General features: G+C 38.6%; 1 protein-coding gene across 2 annotated transcripts in view; it reads right to left on the reverse strand.

Annotated features, from left to right (window-relative positions):
• The window catches only part of FARSB (phenylalanyl-tRNA synthetase subunit beta), a 65,784-nt gene that overhangs the window by 18,814 nt on the left and 26,489 nt on the right, over nucleotides 1–20,481 (reverse strand). For both annotated transcript variants that reach the window (XM_081050745.1, XM_081050746.1), the window contains exons 13-15: nucleotides 19,972–20,052; nucleotides 15,809–15,901; nucleotides 11,184–11,301 (exon numbers count right to left, since the gene is read on the reverse strand). In XM_081050745.1, coding sequence (XP_080906871.1) covers nucleotides 11,184–11,301; nucleotides 15,809–15,901; nucleotides 19,972–20,052 — 292 coding nt within the window. The remainder of the gene's footprint in view (nucleotides 1–11,183; nucleotides 11,302–15,808; nucleotides 15,902–19,971; nucleotides 20,053–20,481) is intronic.

Consider the following 20,481-nt stretch of genomic DNA (forward strand, 5'->3'; position numbering starts at 1 on the left):
AGCTACAGCAAATATTTAAAATAGTAAATGAAAAAAACCCAGGAAGCCATAAAGTTCAAAAACAGTCAAAACTAAATTATATTATTTAAAGAATATACATAAGTTAGAAAACTATGAAGCAAAGACTATCACAAAAATTAGGATAGTGATTACTCTAGAGAAAGGGAAGTTGATTTGGTAGGGAAGAGTCTCACAAGAAGTTTAAGATACAAGAAATATTCCACTTCTTAATTTGGATGCTTGTACTAGTGTTTGTTTTATAGTAATCTTCTCAAACCATATTTTATATACACTCTTTAAAATTAAAACATTTAAAAAAGCAATACATGAAGAATCACAACTATATAAACATAACCATAAGCCAAAAAAACTCCATGCACAGGAAAAAGACGGAAGAGAAATACACCTACATGTTGACAGAGGTTATGTTTGGGCAGAGATAATTTTTTCAATGTTTCATCTATTTTCAATTTTCCCCCCCTGATTAGTATATATTATTCTACTTTGAAATTCAGAACTTACAAAAGATAATATTTTAAAAAAGAATTGCAATAATCCAAATGAACCCTGATGGGTGACTGGACAAACAAACTGTGGTTCATCCATACAATGGAACACTACTAAGCAATAAAAAGGAACAAACTGGCTAGCAGACTTGACAATTTAGATTAATCTTAAGGGCGTTATGCTAAGGGAAAGAGGCCAGTCTCAAAAGGCTACATACAACATGAGTTGATTTGTATGACAGTCGGGAAAATGCAAAACTATAGCAACTGAGAACAGATAGTGGTTGCCTAGGGTTAGATGTTGGGGGGTGGGGATTTGACTACAATGGGGCAACGTGAAGGGTTTTCAGGGTGATAGAACTGTTTTGTATCTTGTAGTGATGGTTACAAATAGCTAACCCTGTATTAAAACTTACTTTTTCTTAAAAAAAAAAAGCGCATATAAAGGTAGATCAAAGTCAATGGTGACCATTTAACTTTCTAACAGTATATACACCTGTGGGCCTTTAAGAAATTCTGGAGGAGACCACTGCTCTAATACAAACACTGAATAAATGTTGGTTTCATTTTGCTTTTCAAACTAGGAAAAGAGAGAATAAGTTCATGCCTATCTGGGGGAACAAACTGAAAATAAAAACCTGCTTCATGTTAGCATGCATTGGGCAAAAGCCCTTCCACAGATATTTTCTCAGAAGAAAGATTTCTGAGATGTCCTACATTAGATTACAGGAGCCAGAGAGTGGGAGAAGAGACAAGAGAGGTTAATCAGTTAATAGCCAAAGAGCCAAACCAACAAGTGACTGCTCACGCTCCTCAAAGTATGCTAAGACTTCACATTCACATTCAGGTGGCTATTTCCTCGATGAGACAGACAGTTGAACATCAGAAGCCACCGCATCCTGGTTATGCAGGAACTTTCTAGACTTTTGCCCACAACCAATCCAAAAGCAGCAAATACACTCTTCCTACAGACCATGAACCTGTCCCCCACTTCTCCTTCTCCAGCCACCTTTATCATAGCCAATGTAAATTCTTTCAAAACAACTTACAGCTTTCTTCTCCTAACTCATTGTATAAAATAGCTTTGTCAATCCCAGGGTGGCAGACATGTTTGTGTTCTCCATTTCGCCCTGCTGCTGGCGGCTTGGACTGCATGCCCCAGGACCTGGTCCTTTTTCTGGCTAGCATATGGCTCAACAAATTCTTTCAGAAAAACTTCTGGCCTCCAAGGTTTTTTATTAACAATTCCCATTGCTGTAACTGACACAAAATATAGAATGCCCTTTACCTTCCAGATATCCAAATAAAACATGGGTATTTTAAGACACTGTACTCAACTACTAAAGTAATCTGAAAGTGAGCAAGCACATGAATGGGGTGAAAGGAAAAGGGAAGCTAATGTTAACTTATTATCTGCCATGTGCCAGGAACTTAGTACCTACCTATCAATTTATCTATAATCTTATTTAATTCTCAAAACAATCGTATAAGGTAAGTTTTACTATCCCTACAAAACAGAATAGGGAAAATAAAATGGAGAAACAAAAGCTCAGAAAGATTTTGCCCAAAATCAAGCCAACTGGCGGGAGCTAATTATTATTAATTACATAGCTAATAAGTTACAAAACCAGGATTTGACCTGGATCGTCTGACTCTAAAACCCATCCACACTCTTTACACTATACAGGGGATATCTCTCAATCTCTAAAGGATTTAAGTAAAATCTCCAAGTCTCTAATGGATTTAGATGAAAACAAATAAGATAAGGGCAAACTTATGTATGGATATATACCTACTTAATATGGTCAAAGCTGTGCATTCTGGAAATGTTTCTGATATAAAAACAGATGTTTGAGTTTTGAAAATTTTTCATGATACGTAAAAATTCTAGTTAAGCAACTGGAATAAATCATTTTTAGAAGTCAGTTAACCAAAGTTTCTACCCATGAGCAGTATTGTAACTCATGGAAAGTGTATTCTAAGTTAAAGGCTGACTGAACACATGTGGAGAAATAACTGTACTTGTCATGTCACATTTCTTAGTACCTACTATGTTCAAGGCACTACACTCTAGGTATCTCCTAGAGGGTATAGGTCGAAGCCCACACGGGCCTGCACAGACAGAACCCTCAACAATTACTTTCTGAATCAAGGAAGAAAGCCTGGAAAGGGAAGTAAGCACACAAAAATTTAACAAGGCTGGACCAGACAGCGGGCCACATCCTAAGTCAGCACAAGAGTCAGCTGATGGAGGAAAGTAGGACTGGACTATGTCACTCTCTAGATCATTTCCATTTGCAAGGACACAGAAATTTGGTGTCTAGAAGCTTTAATTGAAGGTGTAAGAATAAAGATTAATATTAAAATCAAGCAGGCATAAAACCTCACTAAACTAACCACATGCATAAATTAAAATGAGGGCCTCATTCCTCTGTAGGATCTCTCTCTCTCTCTCTCTCTCTCTCTCTCTCTCTCTCTCTCTCTCTCTCTCTCTCTCTCTCTCTCTCCCCTCTCTCTTTTCCTGAAGGGAATAAAATGAAATGAAACAGAACTAAATTATCCCTTTCATAACACTGACTTGCTCCTGGGCATCTCTGCCATGTGGTACCCATTTGTCGGTGTCACATGCTTCCACTTTAACATACAGACCCGTATTGAAAGTGCTTTGTTGTCCCATTTTTTGCTGTGAGAGGAGAGCAAAACAGTCATGCCACCATTCAGAGAGCTTAGCAACATAAACTAGAAGCTTTATTTTGGTAACCTTTGCCTTGGAATACTTATTTCCTGATCTCCAAATTATGTAAAACTTACCTTTCCGATAAGAAGAGCAACATCTGGTTTAAAGACTTAGAATTTTTTTAAAAAACAAATTAAATGATTTTGATGATCAGAATAATAAAGTTACAATAAAAAAAATAGGACTTTAAAACCATTATATTGCTAGAAAGGTTTCAGGATGTTAGAGTACACACACACACACACACACACACACAACAGTGAGCTATATATTTTTAGATTCAATTTGCAATGTGTTTTAAAAAGGCCACTGACTTTTAGCGCTTTGTACTAAAATCATAAGAATTAAACTCCTTATTTAGGTGGCCACTCCCAACTCCCACCACTGATGGGCTGGCTTTTCACATCTCCCTAGTGCTACCACTCCCTCTAGACTTGCTTCCTCAACATCTTGCTAACCTATTCCCTCTGTGGCCGAACTGAAAAACAGAGAAAATAACCACATACTCAGCTCCATCCATTCCTCCTTGGAGAAACTGCGAGGTATAGTACAATTCCCATTTCCTAGTATTTTGCACTGAGGGACCACATTACATCACAAAGTTCACTGACTGCAAGCCACAAAATAAGAACTATTCCAATTTCATGCCAAAACTAGGGTTTGTTGGAAATGACTCAGTTCTTTATAACTCAGTTAACAGACCTCTTGTGTCATGCCATCAAACAATTCTGCTTTTTAACTTGGCTTGCCAAGTATGTCAGCCTAAATTACCAATATATTTCCCAGACTTCAAAGTACTGCCTGGAGAGGCTGATGTAAACCGCCCGAAGGAGGGGCGCCTGGCTAGGATTCTGTGAGTGGAAAGAACAGGCCAAACGATTTTTTTTTTAAAGAAGAGAAAGTAAAAAAGCATAGTACATGATGTCCCTTAGTAGATAACTACTGCATACAATTCAAAAAAATTTTTTTAAATTGGGGAATATTGGGGAACAGTGTGTTTCTCCAGGGTCCATCAGCTCCAAGTCGCTGTCCTTCAATCTACTTGTGGAGGGCACAGCTCAGCGCCAAATCCAGTCGCTGTTTTCAATCTTTAGTTGCAGGGGGCGCAGCTTACCGGCCCATGCGGGAATTGAACCGGCAACCTTGTTGTTAAGAGCTCGCTTTCTAACCAACTGAGCCATCCAGCCACTCCACAACTCAAATTTTGAGAATAGACTCTTTGTTTGGTATAAATCCTCTTTCACCAAAGTACCAATGATTAAAAGCACATGAAGGGTGTTATGTTATCATATATGGCACAGACTGGAAAAGGGCTGAGTCTTCTTTAACTTTACCATCTCTATTCTCACATTCATCTAGAAGCCCAAATAGAGACGCCAGGAGAAAGCCTAACTGGGACCCAAAATGGCTTCCAGGGTAATCACTGAGCTTGAAATGAGTAGTCTGGCCAAGCTCAGAAAATAAAACAAAGCACCTTGATTTGTAGTCTATTCCATTCAATAAATTTTTTAAATATTGGTCCGCAATAGACTGAAGCTTATACATATCTCCTGAAAAATTCCAGTGTAGTATTAAATAATTCACCAAAGCTAAAAATCCTGTAAAGACATACACTTTAAAAAATTTTATCTAATGTAGGGAAACAGGCACCTTTATATATTCTTAGCAAGACTGCAAATTTGTACAAAATCCTTTTTGGAAGAGAATCTGACAAGACAGCAAACATTTAATGTACATACCTACGAACTGACCAATTTTATTTCTAAAAAAATAAATTGTGTAAAAGTATGAGGACATTCATTGAGACAGACATATTTTAACAAAAACCTGTTAGCAATCTAAATATTCATCATTAACAGTCTGAGTAAATAAATTATAGTGCATCCATACAATTGACTATTATGCAGCCATTAAAAAGAATGAGGTGGACAAAATGTGTTTGTAGCAAAAAGCAAGGTTCATAGGAAAAAGCAGGACAGGTAAAGCATAATTCCATTGGTGTAAACAAAAAAAAGTATCTATGCATATCCATAACTATATAGAGAAATGTAAAACATATGGCTACATATGCATAGAAAATGTCTGGCAACTAATTGTAAGAGGAGGATTAGGGAGAAGTTGGATATGTGCATTTCTTTTTTTAATACCCAAAGAAAAAAATTCCTTTTGAATAGGAAATACATATTTATGAAAGTTCTTAAGAATACTACAAATATATTTTCTACAAATAAATTTTAAAAACAAACGTAATAAAATTTTAAGAACAAGTTTCCTTAAAAGGCATCTATCTACAGTATAGCACTGAAATACAGCTTTTTCTTTTTTAAATAATGCTGAAAGCCAAGAAAAAAAAATGCGAGGAAAAATCTATGACCTTTTCAATGCATACGGGAAAAAGTTATATCCTCGTAGGTTGGCTTTTATTTAGTTAACATAAACCTGGAACGGATTTTTATCTATTAAAAAAATATAATATGCAACGCATGACAGAGCACATTATACTCACGTTAGCAGATCTTAACTACGTGGAACCAAATGTACTAAAATAACTTTCTATATTAAAAATGATGTTATTTACACAGTTAAGATGCCATCACATATGCGAATGATGCGACTTCAAATATTGTTAATGTCAATGTTCCTTACACCCATATTTTTTGAATTATTAATTGGAAATTCTACATGCCAAAAATATGAAGTAGTAAAATTAAATTAATCCAGACTGATGACATAAGCTCTCTTCAGAAAACCACATTCCACATGTGGATGCTAGATAATCTGCCATTATTTGATGGCTGCAGAATTAATGGACAACTTTTCAGAGCTGAAGTATTTTAGAAGCTCATAATGAAAACACTTTTATTGGACTCTTGATTAAGCAAAGAGTTATAAAAAAAACTATAAAGATCTGGCCCCTGTATTTTAGTAGGTTACAATATAAAATATACATGAATGGTACAAACCGACGGCAAATTGAGAGAACTAACCAAATCATAAAAGAACAGTGAGTTCTGTTCCATGCAACTACAGTAGCCCAGGGAGGAGAAAGGAACACAAATCTTCAATATATATTACAAATAAAGTTCAAAATAATAAATTCTGGGACTCCATATCCAAACTAGTCGCGGTAAGAAGTAGATCATTCTCTGATTTAGAAAAACTTCAGGGAGAACACAATTTTAGAAACTGTTTAAACAGAGATCTGGGAAGCAGAGGAAATGCAGCTTGTACCAGGACTGCAGCAGCACTTTGGAGAAAGTAGGAATGGTCTGAGTAAGAGGTGAAGGCTTGGAGGAAGTGTGCTTGCTAAGAGAGAGGTAACCAGAGCCCTCTGAGTGGTCAAGGCCTTCCATCTGTTCCATCTACTAAAGTAATTATTAAAACCCCCAATTCTTTAAATGCAGTAGTTGAAACTAACATGCATGGCAATTTGATTATCAGGGTTCCCCACAGATATATGTCAAATTGACAACAGGATGGCTGTTTTGTGCTAAATCTGCCTCACCCTATATACACTTTACAAAGCCAAACTAAGTCATCTTTCACAGGCTATGGTTCTTTTAAACTTAAACTCAACCCAGTGATGTGTTTTGTCTTGCCGTTTCAGTGAGCTTCTAGGCACACTGGCAGCTTCAGTGACCATCATGGGATAAATGGCGATGGCAGAATTCGATCTGTGTTTAATAAAAAGCCAGAATGTTGGACTTTGTAAAACAGAACTGCCTTTCTGGGCATAAAGATTAGCAATTCACAATTAGGTCCTCTGCTCCTCTAATGTCAATTTTTACTATTTTGTTGATAGTTTAGTTATCCTTGACATCGAACAGAAAACACAAAAGTATTAACCACTGGAACCAATCAATAACTCACAGAGCAACCTGAGCTGATAGCTTCAGCACTGCCACTACTGACGTCCCCGCCATGAAGCTGAAAATTTACCCCACAGCAGACAGCATTAACTTCTCGTTCCACAGACATATGCCACTCTGCCCAGCAAAAGGGATAAATCAGCTTAGTCCTTTGAGTCACGACTAATTTTTTTAAATGCTGCGGCCACTTTGGACCTTAAGACTCAATAAATGCAGAGGCTGGCACAGCCTCAAAGAACTGGAATGTGTCTGAGTCAGAGCAGAAGTTTTCACACTTGAGAAGTGCGCCTGACCTAGTCACTAAACAGGCAGCCAGCCCGACAGCCTCACAACATGGATGGTCGGTCAGAAAGGCCTCAACAGCCTAGGAAACTGTCCAATGAGGTCAAGCATGAAACTTGGGGCTAGCAGTCTTTCATTGACTCTTACAGGAATGCAGGTCAGACACATTTGTGGGAGGCATATTGAAATCCAGTACAGATTCCTTTTGCATTTCCAGTTTGGGAGATATGCTTGCCCACACAAAACTGACATGAGGCTAGTAGTGTTGGGTTTTCCCGAAGTGTTACAACACAAGTTAGTGGCAACTGTCACTCCCTTCTCTGTGCTATGAGGGCACTTCGTACATTCCCTCGGAGCACTCACTATCTGCAAAAATTTGTTTCCTGGCCCATCTCCCTCAAGACTGGTAACTCTTTCTCTTATATGTCAAACAGTCCCTAGCAAAAAAAGGAACTCAAAAATACTTTATTACCAGTGCAATGAATGAGACTGTCTTGTTCACTCTTGCCACACACTTCTACCCCTTTTGAACCAGTAGTTTGGGTATTGCCCCCAACTAATAAAAATTTGGGACATTTTCATTATTAACTAGAACACTCCTTTATCGTTTCACTTTTGATCACCGAGACTTTTTTCTCTTCAAAATAGTTTCAATTGTTTAGGAGGAAATGGCTAATGTAAATCCAACAGAAAAATGTTTACTGGTTTGAAAGGCAGTAAAAACATATGTGCTCAATTCATTAAAAAGAAGTGGGTGGTGAATTACTGAAAAAACATTCCTGTTTTTTTTTAATTCCCATATTAGTACATTTTAGTTTTCTTATCCTAAAAAAAAAAAAAAAACCCAAAAAACACCAGTGCGCAACAGAAGAAAAACCAATTAAGTCAAAGGTTAGGATGAAAATGAGCCCCAAGTGCCTCGGCAAGGCGACATTAACCCTTGAATGGCCCACAAAGATTTTCAAGTCATCCTCATAGGAAATTACCAGACCAGGGTGCTATGTCTCTGGCATTGGGAGTTGCTATAATAGTACCCTCATAATAAAAGCAGACACCAAACGTTGCTTATTATGTGACTACAACTTTTTCAAATGCAATTTCATTTAATCCTTATAATGAATCTAATGAATTAAGTGCTATCATTATTCCTATGGTACAGATGAAGAAACTGAGGCACAGAGAGACTGAATAAATTGTCTACATTAAGCGGCTGGTGCATGGCAGAACTATCACGCAATCCCAGGCCCACTGGCTGCAAAGTCTCTTCAGAACCGTGGTGCCGTGCTGCGGGTCCTATAGAGTCCTCTATGTACACCAGATGACAAGTAAGGGGGCCACATGTATGTATTTAGAACACTCCATCAGAAAAGCCACTTTTGTTAGGAAATAAAAGCCAGGCCTACCTAAAGAGGAAACAGAGTCCAAATAAATTAAAGCAAACCTATGTTTATAAGATGGTAAACTTACCGAGCAGATGTACCTCCTCTCATTCCTCAAATCCCACTGATATGATAGAAAATTTTAAAGAAAAATGGTGCAAGACAACAGGTAAAAGTAATTACCAGATGGAAATGGCTCAATGAGGAACACAGCGCAGAATAATCACAACTGAAAACAGGAACTAAAGACATCGGCTACAGAGATGAGTATTAACTGCCTAATAAACAAAGTGCAGCAGGAATCTAGCTTTTGAGTAAACAAGTACATATATGGACTGGGTTCCTGGGGTTACCACCAAGGCTGTTTGCCAAGTGACGAACGCAGCACTAACACTTGAGACCAGCTATCTCTCAATAGGGGAGGTTATCGCCAAGCATGGGCCCTGAGGCAGAGTGGAATCTATGCCTGGGCCAGCCTAAGGAACACAGAGGAAAAGAGGAAACAGTACAGGCACCTCTGACCAGGATGGCAGTACTGTCAAGTGCTCCCAAGTGCTCCATGCCAACAGTGAAGCCTTCCTTGTGATACTTGTGGGGACTCCAGCTCTGAGCTGCCTGCTTGCAAGCAGGCCCAGCCGTGCAGTGAAGGCAGAAGCCTACTGCGGAAATAGTGTTCCAAAACTTTTGAGGAAACCTAGTGTAATTAACCTAATCCTGTATTTACAAATGTGTCTGAATCGCTAAGGATCAAAACAATATAAAACTCAAAGAACTAAGATAAAGAAAACAAATCCAAGTTAATAGAAATATCTGACATTGGAATTTTAACCAAGTCTTACTTATCTATACCATTGGGGGATCTGAGGCAGAAGAACCCTCAAAACTATTTACAGCTGGCACTGAAAATGTTTTCAGATTTCTGTGACAATAGATTTACCACCCAATGAACATTCTACACAGACTGATATTAAAAATGAACTTTCATTCTCTAAGGCCAAAATTATTCTCCCCCTAGCTCTAAGTCCAATATTTACGCAGCCTTGGGCAAATAACCACTTTTCTGTCTCAATTTTCCTATATTTTAAATGGGGACAATGTTTTTTGGGGTTGTTTTTTGTTTTTTTCTATCTCATCTGCCTAAGAGATGATTTCACAATCAAAAGAGAAAACGTATGTTAAAAATTTTTTTGTAAAGTAAAATGCACCATACAAATGCAGAGTGATGCTGGTAATTGAAAACAGGCCGCATACCGGGGAGAAGATGGAATCAGCGTTGGCTAAAAATTTCACTATGGACAGTCCCCAGACAGTCATACTGGACATACATCTGTAATGCTTATTTCCTCTGATAGGTCGATTTACAGCGATTGTTCTCGACTGCTTTTGCTGGTTAGAAAGATGCCATATTATTCTCTTCAGGAGCAACTGAGGAAAAGGCCTCTCTGCTTTTGTCAATGACTCAAAAGAATATACTCCAAATTCTGCAGTCTGGAGTATAACTTTCTGAATAAGCACTGCTAAGAGTTGAACTGTTAAATCCAGAGAACCAAGGAAATACTGCCAGTAATTTAGTCAGCTGAGGGCACTGCTCACTAAGAAGTGACCTCTTACTCAGCTCAAAGCAATCAGACTTGTATAAACTTGGAAGACATGGGGAAGTCTGAATGAGACAGACTTCCTCGGAAATCAGGGATAAGTACTCAGTAACTGTATATTTTTTAAACAACCACTGTGTTCCAAATGCTGGACCAAGCAACTTGCTCAACTAACAAGTCCAGACCACACTCAAAAGAGGCAAAAACGGCTAAAACACATTCACAAGGTCTAGTACAACAGTGTTGGTGAACAGTCACTGACAAACTATGAGGACAAGATACCAGATACCTTAAAATGATATTTACGTAAATCACATGATGTAAGGAAAAAAGAAATGTTCCATAGTGCTGTTCAAGGTGAGGTTTTAACAGGGCTCTTCAAAAATATTAAATTCATTGTTAAAATTTGCTTTCTATTAAAAGAAATGAGAGCTAGAGTAACCAACTATCTGGACCTTGCTTGGATTGATTCAAATCAATCAATCATGAGAATTAAATTTACTAAACAACTGGGAAAATTTAAACACTAGCTAGATATTTCATAACAGGATAATGGTACTGGGTTATTTAAAAACAAAACAAAAGTGGTAGTCTCTTTTAGAACTACATACTACAGCGTTTGTTGATGAAATGATATGATGTCTAGGAATTACATTAAAATAATATGGAGAAGTGAGTTAGCCATGTGTTGATAATTGTTGAAGTTGGGTGCTGGACTCACACAGCGAATTATACAATTTACCTTTATATACAGTTGAAATTTTCATAATAACAAATTGCTTTAAGTATACAAATTAAAGGCGACTCATTCTTACCTCTGCTAGAGTCTTTTACTACAATGTCAGAGATTTCAAACAGTTTGAGAGGAAGGGGCATCTTCCGATTTGCTGCTATGGTCTTTAGGAGGCCAGGAAGAAGGGTAGTGCGTGCCACCTACAGGAGAAGACATGAAATTGCACTGACCAAATAGGAACCAAACAGACCGACAGCAGATCCCCCCTTACCGGTGGAGGGATATGTTCCAAGAGCCCCCGTGGATGCCTGAAACCCCAGGCAGTATCAAACCCTATATATACTATGATACTATGTTTTTTCCACACATACACACATATGATAAAGTTTATGGCTTCTCTTTGGCATAATCGAACTGCCAGCATCACTCCTCTTGCGCTTTGGGGCCATTATTAAGTAAAATAAGAGTTACTGGAACACAGGCACTGCCATACTGCGACAGTCGAGCTGATACCCTAATCGGCTACTAAGTGACAAACATGCAGATAGCATACACAGAGTAGATATACTGGACAAAGGGATGATTCACATCCTGGGCAGGATGGATAGGATGGCGTGAAATTTCATCATGCTACTCAGAACAGCATGCAACTGAAAACTTATGAACTGCTTATTTCTGGAATTTTACATTTAATATTGTTGGACCAGGTGGGCCGTAGTTAATTAAAAGTCCCGAAAGTGAAACCATGGATAAGGGGGGAACCACTAGAATTGGTTTAAAGACAAAGCTAAAAGACTCTATGGCTTCATAGGAACACACTTCTGGAAAATGCAATGCCTAAACATCCAAGTCACCTTTAATTTCCAATTCCAGGACACGAGAACAATTGAAAATATTCTGCCTCCCAAACTTACAAAATGAAAAATCATAAATGTGATTAAAAAATAAGTGAGAAACAATTATTATAGCACACATAATTGCTTGAATCTAGGACTGGTTATTTTATTATCATTTTTAAAGTTAGCTTAAAATAAAGTTGCCTTATTTTATAAAATAATTGAAGTAGTTATAAAAAATACAAATACTTAAATAGATTAAATATGTACTAATCAAAATTTTAAAAACCACAGGGAAAATGTAAATGTAATTAAAAAACCAGGACAATGAGGAAAACAGAACACAAACATGTAGGCACTAAAAAAACTATGCAGCTGCTATGGGCTGTGACTAAAGTTTTCAGCTTAGTAGCCAAAGTACAAATACATATCCTACTTCTTAAAAAAGAAAGACAGAAATCAAAATTTCCCTGCTTTTGCCTGTGACATAAATTCTTCATTCTAAGATATGTGAGATATGTTAGCTTTCAACACATCATGTTTGTTACTGGAAGGGTATGGAGAGCAGTGGTATGACGTCATCATTGAGAGTCTGGGCTCTGCCATCAGACGCCAACACCACTATCTTTTGCCCAGACTATTGTATGAGCTTCTTAGGCTGATTTCTCTGCTTCCACTCCTGCCTCTTGATGGTCTATTCTCCATACAGAGGGATCCTTTAAGACCTCAATCAGATCAGCAACTCCGCTTCTCAAAATTCTCCAACAGCAGTGGGAATAGAGTCAACGGAATTATCACAGCTGTATGCAATGTCAGAGGGGTAGTAGATTGGGGGAGGGCGTTATCACTTTGCGAGGGGTGTAAATGTGTAACTAGTACGTTGTTTTGTACACCTGAAACTAATAAAAAAAAAAATCTCCAATAGGTTGCCATCAAATTTTGAATAAAATCCATGCTCTACATGGGGCCCTATATGAATCTGGGCCTGGTCCCTTCACCAACTTCAAGGCCTGCTCCAGCCCCACACCCACCCACCGCAAGCAGGTTTCCCTCTCAGGCCTCCACACATGCGCTTTCCTTTGCCTGGTACATTCTTCTCTAGACTTACATGTGGCTATCTAACTTCCTTCAAGTCTCTGCTCAGAGGTCCTCTCTCACGGAGGCCTGCCCTGCCCACCCGAGCTAAAACTGCATCCCTCCAAGCTCCTGCATGAGTAAGAGAGTAAGCTCCTGAAAGGACTCGCTAGATTGTGGGTTGAGGGAAAAAGAGAGCATCTTTCCTATCACAGCCACGCTACCAGCAAGAGGCTATTAGCCTTCAGCCTGGTGCCTTCTTAAATACCCTTTATTTTCCCCACAACTTCCTCTCCTCTTTGAGAATAAGTGCCCAAACCGTTCACAGAAACAAAACCACGATGTTAAAAGAAAGGTTAAATTATTGGAATATAAACAGCCTATTTTTGTAGATAACTTTTCTTAGTTTTTTTTTTTCTTTTCAGTTTATTTTATAGATAAGCCTTATTTGCTTATTTAAAAACCTACAGCAATATAAAAAAATTTCAACTTGAATCTGATCAAGCTTCTAAATCTAACTACCAATTTACTGGAAAAATAGAGGGCCACAGGAATATAGTCAGCAAAATCATAAATGTGAGAATTCTATGGGACACATGATCCAGTTTCTTCAACAAAGTAAAACAGGGAGTGGGCAGGGAAGGAGGGGAGGAAGAAAGGGAAGGAGGGAGAGGGGAGAGAGATGTGGATGGGCAACTTGTAGATTTAAGAGTCTTAAGATGTACATTGATCAACTCTGATGTACAACCTCATTTGAATCACAAATTAAACTACTGAAAAAAATTGAGACAACTGTGAAAATTTGAACAATGACTGGATATTTGAAGATGTTAAGGAATACTATTGCCAATTTTGGGGGATGTGGTAATCTGTAATTTTGTTTATAATTATAATAAAATATTAGATATTTTATCTAAATAATATTTCTCTTATTTTATCCATTCATATAATCTACTACTACTAATAATGTATCTACTATCAGAAAACAGCCCAAGGTTAAGAATCATACAGGAGAAAGAACAGGCTTAGACAATGAACTGAGTTACAAGACCCTGTGCAACTTTAAATTTAATTTAACCATAAATAAATATAAACCTGTTAGCCACAATAGCAATGGTAGGACGTACCTGTTGGTAAAGCAGGAATAAAATATAGACTCTATCAAGTCTAAAAGACAGACTCTGGTGGCTGGTTGGCTCAGTGTGGTTAGAGCGCAGTGCTCATAACACCAAAGTCGCCTGTTCAATTCCCACATGGGCCAGTGAGCTGCACCCTCCACAACTAGATTGAAAACAAGACTTGACATGGAGCTCAGTTGTGCCCCCCACAACTAGACTGAAAACAGCAACTTGACTTGCAGCTGATGGGTCCTGGAAAAACACACTGTTCCCCAATATTCCCCAATAAAACAGAAAGACTCACTTTCGTCTCTAATGTATTTTATGCAGAAATACTGATTTTTAAGTGTGCTGAGCCACAGCTACTTATAGTGACATTTAATGTGTTTGATTTGGTTTCCTTCTACTTATATAAAGTAGACTAAGACAGGATATAAACCCTGAAGAACATAACATCACCACCTCTTAAGAATTACCTATCAAGCTTGGTAAAGGAAACTGGGAGAAGAGGAAAATTTGGAATGAACTCACATAAAAATCCATTAAGATTTACTGAAAACTCACTCTACCCAGGTGAAACTGAATGTATCTTATTGAAAAGAACACCATGGGCATCTTTTAAAAGCAGCGGAAAAGCTAGTGGACCTCAGAAAACAAAACATAAGAACTCATTATGACAACCTGTGCAAACTAGTGTAAGGATCCTTCAAAGTTCTGACACTGAGTATAAAAAATTCATGTACTTGATGCATATTAGTACCAATTAGTTCTTTAATTACCTCTAATCTGCCACATCAGTAGATAGTTCTATAGACCAAATTTAGATTTTGTTAAGGTTACACTTAAATACTTATAGAGTTTTTTTAAATAATCCAGCCCCCTACTTTTACAGAAGTGAAAACCAAGATTCAAAATAACTATCTCAAATCAGAGTACAGATACTATTTTATAATAGCATTAACTTTTTAAAAAGCATTTCCCTCCAATTCTAAATTTTGCCTTGATTCTTGAAGACATGATTTTCCTAAAGCCTACAGTTTAAAAACCATATAGAATTTGTATCTACAAGAAAAACAGAACACGAGCTTATTAGTATGAGATGAGATTATCTGAAGTTATTAATAAGCAAAGATATTATAACCCTGAAATGTTCTCTTTCTATAATGAATACCCTACACTGTAATTTAAGTCATTTAACATTTGCTATTAAGGTAGCATCATTCTCACTTAAACATTCCTAAACATACTATGAAACTGTCCGTAAACTAGACAATTACTGAGAAAGACACAATATAGTCAACAACTAATTTCAAAGTGACTGACTTAAAGGAGGTACTCGGAACAGTTGTTGATGCATTTATGACAAACGGGTGGAAAGGAGATGAAATCTGAAAATAATGTTAAAAAATCAACTATGAAATGGAAAGTTCAGACTGGGCTAGACCGCACAAAGCAAGTAAGAACCAGCCATAAAGTTAATCGAGAAAAGATTATGAGACATTTTAAGAATTTTTGTCAGCAAAGTATGTGAGAACCAACTATAAAACTTACCCAAGGAGGGATTTTTAAAAAGCTCCAAGGTTTTTGCCATCTGGGGTATAATAACTGAAGAGACTTTACATAACTCATGTACTACACGAGAGTTTTTATCCAAATTCTTATCTACTTAAAACTCCTACCTGGAACTCAGCTGTCTTTGGATTACCGATGTGCACTGCCTTTGTTGCAGAGATATCCAGACCAAGTTTATCAGCAATATCTTCTTGGGAGCACTGAAAATACACGCAACATAGATCAACATGGAACAGCAGTGACCAAATGAAATATAAAAAGTGTTTAATGCTGGAAGTCAACTTATGGTCTCGTAGCCATGTCGATTCTCTACATGTGAGTTACAAATAAGCTAAGAATAAACATATCAATGAACCCAGGCCCACAGCAGATGCAACTGAACATTGGTAGTTCTGAGTTCTAGCCGTGACTCAGAGCTCCTGTAAGTTTTTCACATGGAGATGGTGGCATAGCCTGTATTCGGGCCCTTCGTATAAGCTCTTCCCATTCACTTTACCAGTCTAATCGCCTACAATCCTACCCGTTCCCCAAACCTTACACTTTCCACCGCCTTTACCTGAAATAGTCTCCTTCCCTACTTGCTGCCATCCCCCAGGGTCTACTTAAAACACATCTCTTCTGCCTCTTCCATAAAACTATCCCTCATGACTCTAGGCAGTTATTCTCTCCCTCCTCAGTGTTCCCATCGTTCTTCATTTCGACTATCATTGTAACCTCTGCTAAATCCACAGATTGTGGCAGAATAGTAGGTCTGAGAGCAAAATTTACATGGCCTGAATTTTGCCCAATGTTCTTTCTACTGTATCATTTAACTTTTGTGCTTATATGCTTGCTAAAGCTCCGAGGCATAAACAAACTGCTAAGCACTCATCCACCAAAAAGAGAAAGATGCTTATCGCCCTCAAAAACTAGGATGGGGGGACGGCCGGTTAGCTCAGTTGGTTAGAGCACAATGCTCATAACACCAGGGTTGCTGGTTCAATCCCCGCATGGGTCACTGTGAGCTACACCCTACACAAGTAGATTGAAACAACTACTTGACTTGGAGCTGATGGGTCATGGAAAAACACATTTAAAATAAATAAAAGTTAAAAAAAGAAAAGTGTATTTTGTGGTTGGGTTGTTTCCAATTTGTGGCTCTTATGAATAAAGCTACTGTAAACATTAAAAAAAAAACAACAACAACCCAGGACGGTAGGCAGAAGTTGTGAAAATAAAACTTACTAGTAGACACAGCAAGTCTAATAATAAGTGAGATAACACAAAGTGCTTGATAACACAACTAAGTGATCAAAAATATTACTAACGGTAATAAATCTTGACTAAGAATAAGGAATTATCACATATGTTAATACTAACGTATTGAAAAAGAGTTTAAAACAACATGCAAACTGATGTACCATTGGCTCACTGTACTATTTTCCAATACTGGATGACACTGCTCACTACGCTGTTGTACAAAATGGTCTTCGAGGGCCAGCTGGCCTGTATTTACCTTAAGAAAAAAAAATGGGTTTGGATTCGCTTTACGCCAGTGCCAGTTCTAACGATTCTTGCCATGCTCTCTTGGGAAGGATCATGAAGCCACAACCAAGCACAGCAGAAAAATGCACCCTGGTCTGCCAGGGCTGTGGAGATAGAGAATGGTGGCAGGCACGCTAGGAATAACCATTTTACCCATAGCACAGGGGAGTTTTTATAACAAGACTTGAATATAATGTGATCAATTAATTAGGAAATGTATTCGATTCTCAAAGAGAACTAGTACTGTCTATATATAAAAGAAGATTCTACAGACACATGGCAATGCAGCTAGGTATCTGAGTGAACTTTTTTCAATGGACGATAAGGCATGGAGATAAGAAGCAGTTTAAATCAAGGTATCCTGCAGTAGCAGGAGCTGGTATACAGCAAGGAGTATTTTTTAAATGTTAATATTGCTGTATTTATTTTCAAGTGTTAGAAAAAAATATAACAAGTAAATGAAGCCCATAATTTTTGTAAATATTTTTATAATAACTGTAGGGACAGAGCCAGGAGTGAAGTTTCCAGGCTCTAGGCCTCACGTGAAAAGATGTTGTCTCAGGTAGTAAATGGCCATCAAATGTGATTAGATGGCCATCAGCTGTGGCTAGTTGGCCATCAGCTGTAACCAGTGAGCCATTGGCCACTAATATAACTGCTGTGTCTACGCTAGCAACAAATCAGGGGCTAGCAAGAAGATGGTGGCTGAGCTAGCAAGAGCGGGTTGCAGTTAGCACGGCGGATTGCAGCTAACAAGTGAGGTTGGTTGGCTGACAGAGAAGCGGACGGCAGGTTGCAGGTCGTTATCCTGTGTCTCCTACCCAGCCACCAGCGAGACTATAGTGGTGTGACTCCCCTATCTATGGCTCCGTGGGTGTTCCTTTTTGGCCTCACCATGTCCTGTGGTCTTATGCGGGGAGTGGGACCAGAGACCCTGCATGACAGTAAAACTAAAGTAGATAGCTTTAAAAGTGCACTAATTTAAAAAAACATATTACAACTAGTACACATATATAACAAAAATCATAATGACAAGTTATGAATTACACTTGGGAAACCAAGGGCTGGGTTTTAGGAAAAGCAGGGCTATCACTCTTGTACAAAAGTAGATACAAGGCTCAGAGATGTTTAGTCTTGCTTAGGAAGTATGTAACTTTATAAATACCTTTAATGTTGAAATTCCTGTAGGGAAATCATAACTGCAAATCTGAAACTCTCTAGCACCTCCTTCCTTTCCACTCTGGTAATAAACCATGTGACGAAGTGACTTGAGACGGCTGAACAGACCGGCACTTTCGGTGGGAGATATTTCAGTCACAGACCTTGGGTACAGACAGACCTGGCCTGGAATCCCTGCTCCACAGCCAACTGGCTGAGTGGAGGGCGGCCAGTGACCTACATGACCTGCTGTGTGAGACAGGGACATCCACTTCCCAGGGCTGCACTGAGAGGCGACATCACGTACATAAAGCCCTCAGTGAGGGATGACCTCCACAGCAGCTGCAGGCCAGGAGGCACACAGTTACAAAAGAAATCCTGTGCCGCTGAACATAATTTAAAAAATACATTTCTCAATGCTATCGTTTTGTATTTCATGTTCCATAAAATCACTAGTGCTCACAACTGGATATGTACCTGTGTGTATGTAAATGACATGGTACCAGGAGCCTAGCATATCCAGGAGGAAAAAACAGAAAAGCACCGCTCCGGAAGTCAAAAGGCCAGGATTCTGCTCAGGTCTCCTGCCGTCTGGGTAAACTGTTAGGTGCTCATCATCCCCTGTTGGCCTCAGGCTTCCTCACTGGGACAGTGCCTGGCATCCAACAGGGGCACTCTCAATGTCGCTGAATGAATAGATGATTGCTGAATTACACAACAGATGGTGGGGAACGAGATCCATAAGTTCCCTTCTGATGTTACCATCCCATGAATTACACACGCTCAATAAAGTGACGTGAGAGAGGCGGCATCTCCTCACGGGCCCTCTGTATACTGGTAGTAATTCCACTCCTGCCTTCTACTCTAAAAGATCGAGAATTTCGGGCTGGAATTGAGTTGAGGGGGGAAAAAAGGAAGTCGCTTTTCTGGTTGTCTTTGTCTTGCTTTGCTTTTTGCCCCACGTCATTAAGTTGAAACCTACTTGAATACTCCGGATCTACACTGTCAGCACCACAGAAATGTGCAGCAAGAGAAAAGGGAGCTACAAGTTGCACATTTTATTCTTTTCAAATGGTCAATCTGGTGGGGAGGGGGATTTCCTTCTGATTTTGTAATAAAATTCATTTCCTGATTTAGGCCTTTTATGTCAGCTTTTCAACTCAAAACAAATGTTTGTGAACATGTTCAAAGACAAAGAAATAAGTTTAATGTGGAACAGTCCCCAAGCCCTTAACCAGGGCGGCATCTAGTGGACACAGCCACGACCAAATTACGATGCAAGATTCTAACTTAATAAATTTGGTATGAAATTCATTGTGAACCCTCAACACTTACGTGAAACTATACAATACATGGTCATCTGTCATTTAAGACACCTTTTAAGTCACCACTTCAGGTTTTTCTGTGACTGAAAAAAGAAAAAGTCACCCAACATTTCTTTACCAGAAATTGTGTATCAAATAACAAAGTTATTTTTCTAGAACCTGGAAATTTCAGCAGTCTAGATTTTATACATTCACATGAGGAATCATTGAATAAATAATTCAGAGATTCAAAGTAAACAATCAGCTGAGCAAAAAAAGCATACCAGAGCAAAGGTAAGTGCCTCAGTGAATCCAGCGGCTGCCATGTCATGTCTTAGAAGTTCGGTGAGCTTATTAAGGGGAAGCTGGGGGGAAAAAAAGGTTTTTCCTTTATTTCACCTCAACAAAATTTCCAATTTTGAAAGAGTTATGCAGAACATGTCAGTAAAAGGAAACCACCCTTCCATCATTACTGATAGACTGCTTGTACCACCCTTTCCCCACCAACACCACCACCTCACTCCCGATACTTCTACAGACACACACAGCCCCACTTTCACCTCTCCCACACACAGCTTCTGCCCACAGGCCCAGGTTGAGAAAATCAATCTCCCCGTTAGAGATTCAACGAGAGCTCCACACTCAAAACCTGTCTTTCTTCAAAGAACTAGTCATCACAGGTTTGCAACTTACTCTAATCCATTGGGCATCTGTTTTGTATCGTCTCCATAGCAAATGCCTCCCATAGCACAGCATGTCCAAATATTGCTTAATTCCTATGTTCTGGTTTTCTC

Source organism: Rhinolophus hipposideros (assembly GCF_964194185.1).
Source record: "Rhinolophus hipposideros genome assembly, chromosome: 6".
Lineage (NCBI taxonomy): Eukaryota > Metazoa > Chordata > Mammalia > Chiroptera > Rhinolophidae > Rhinolophus > Rhinolophus hipposideros.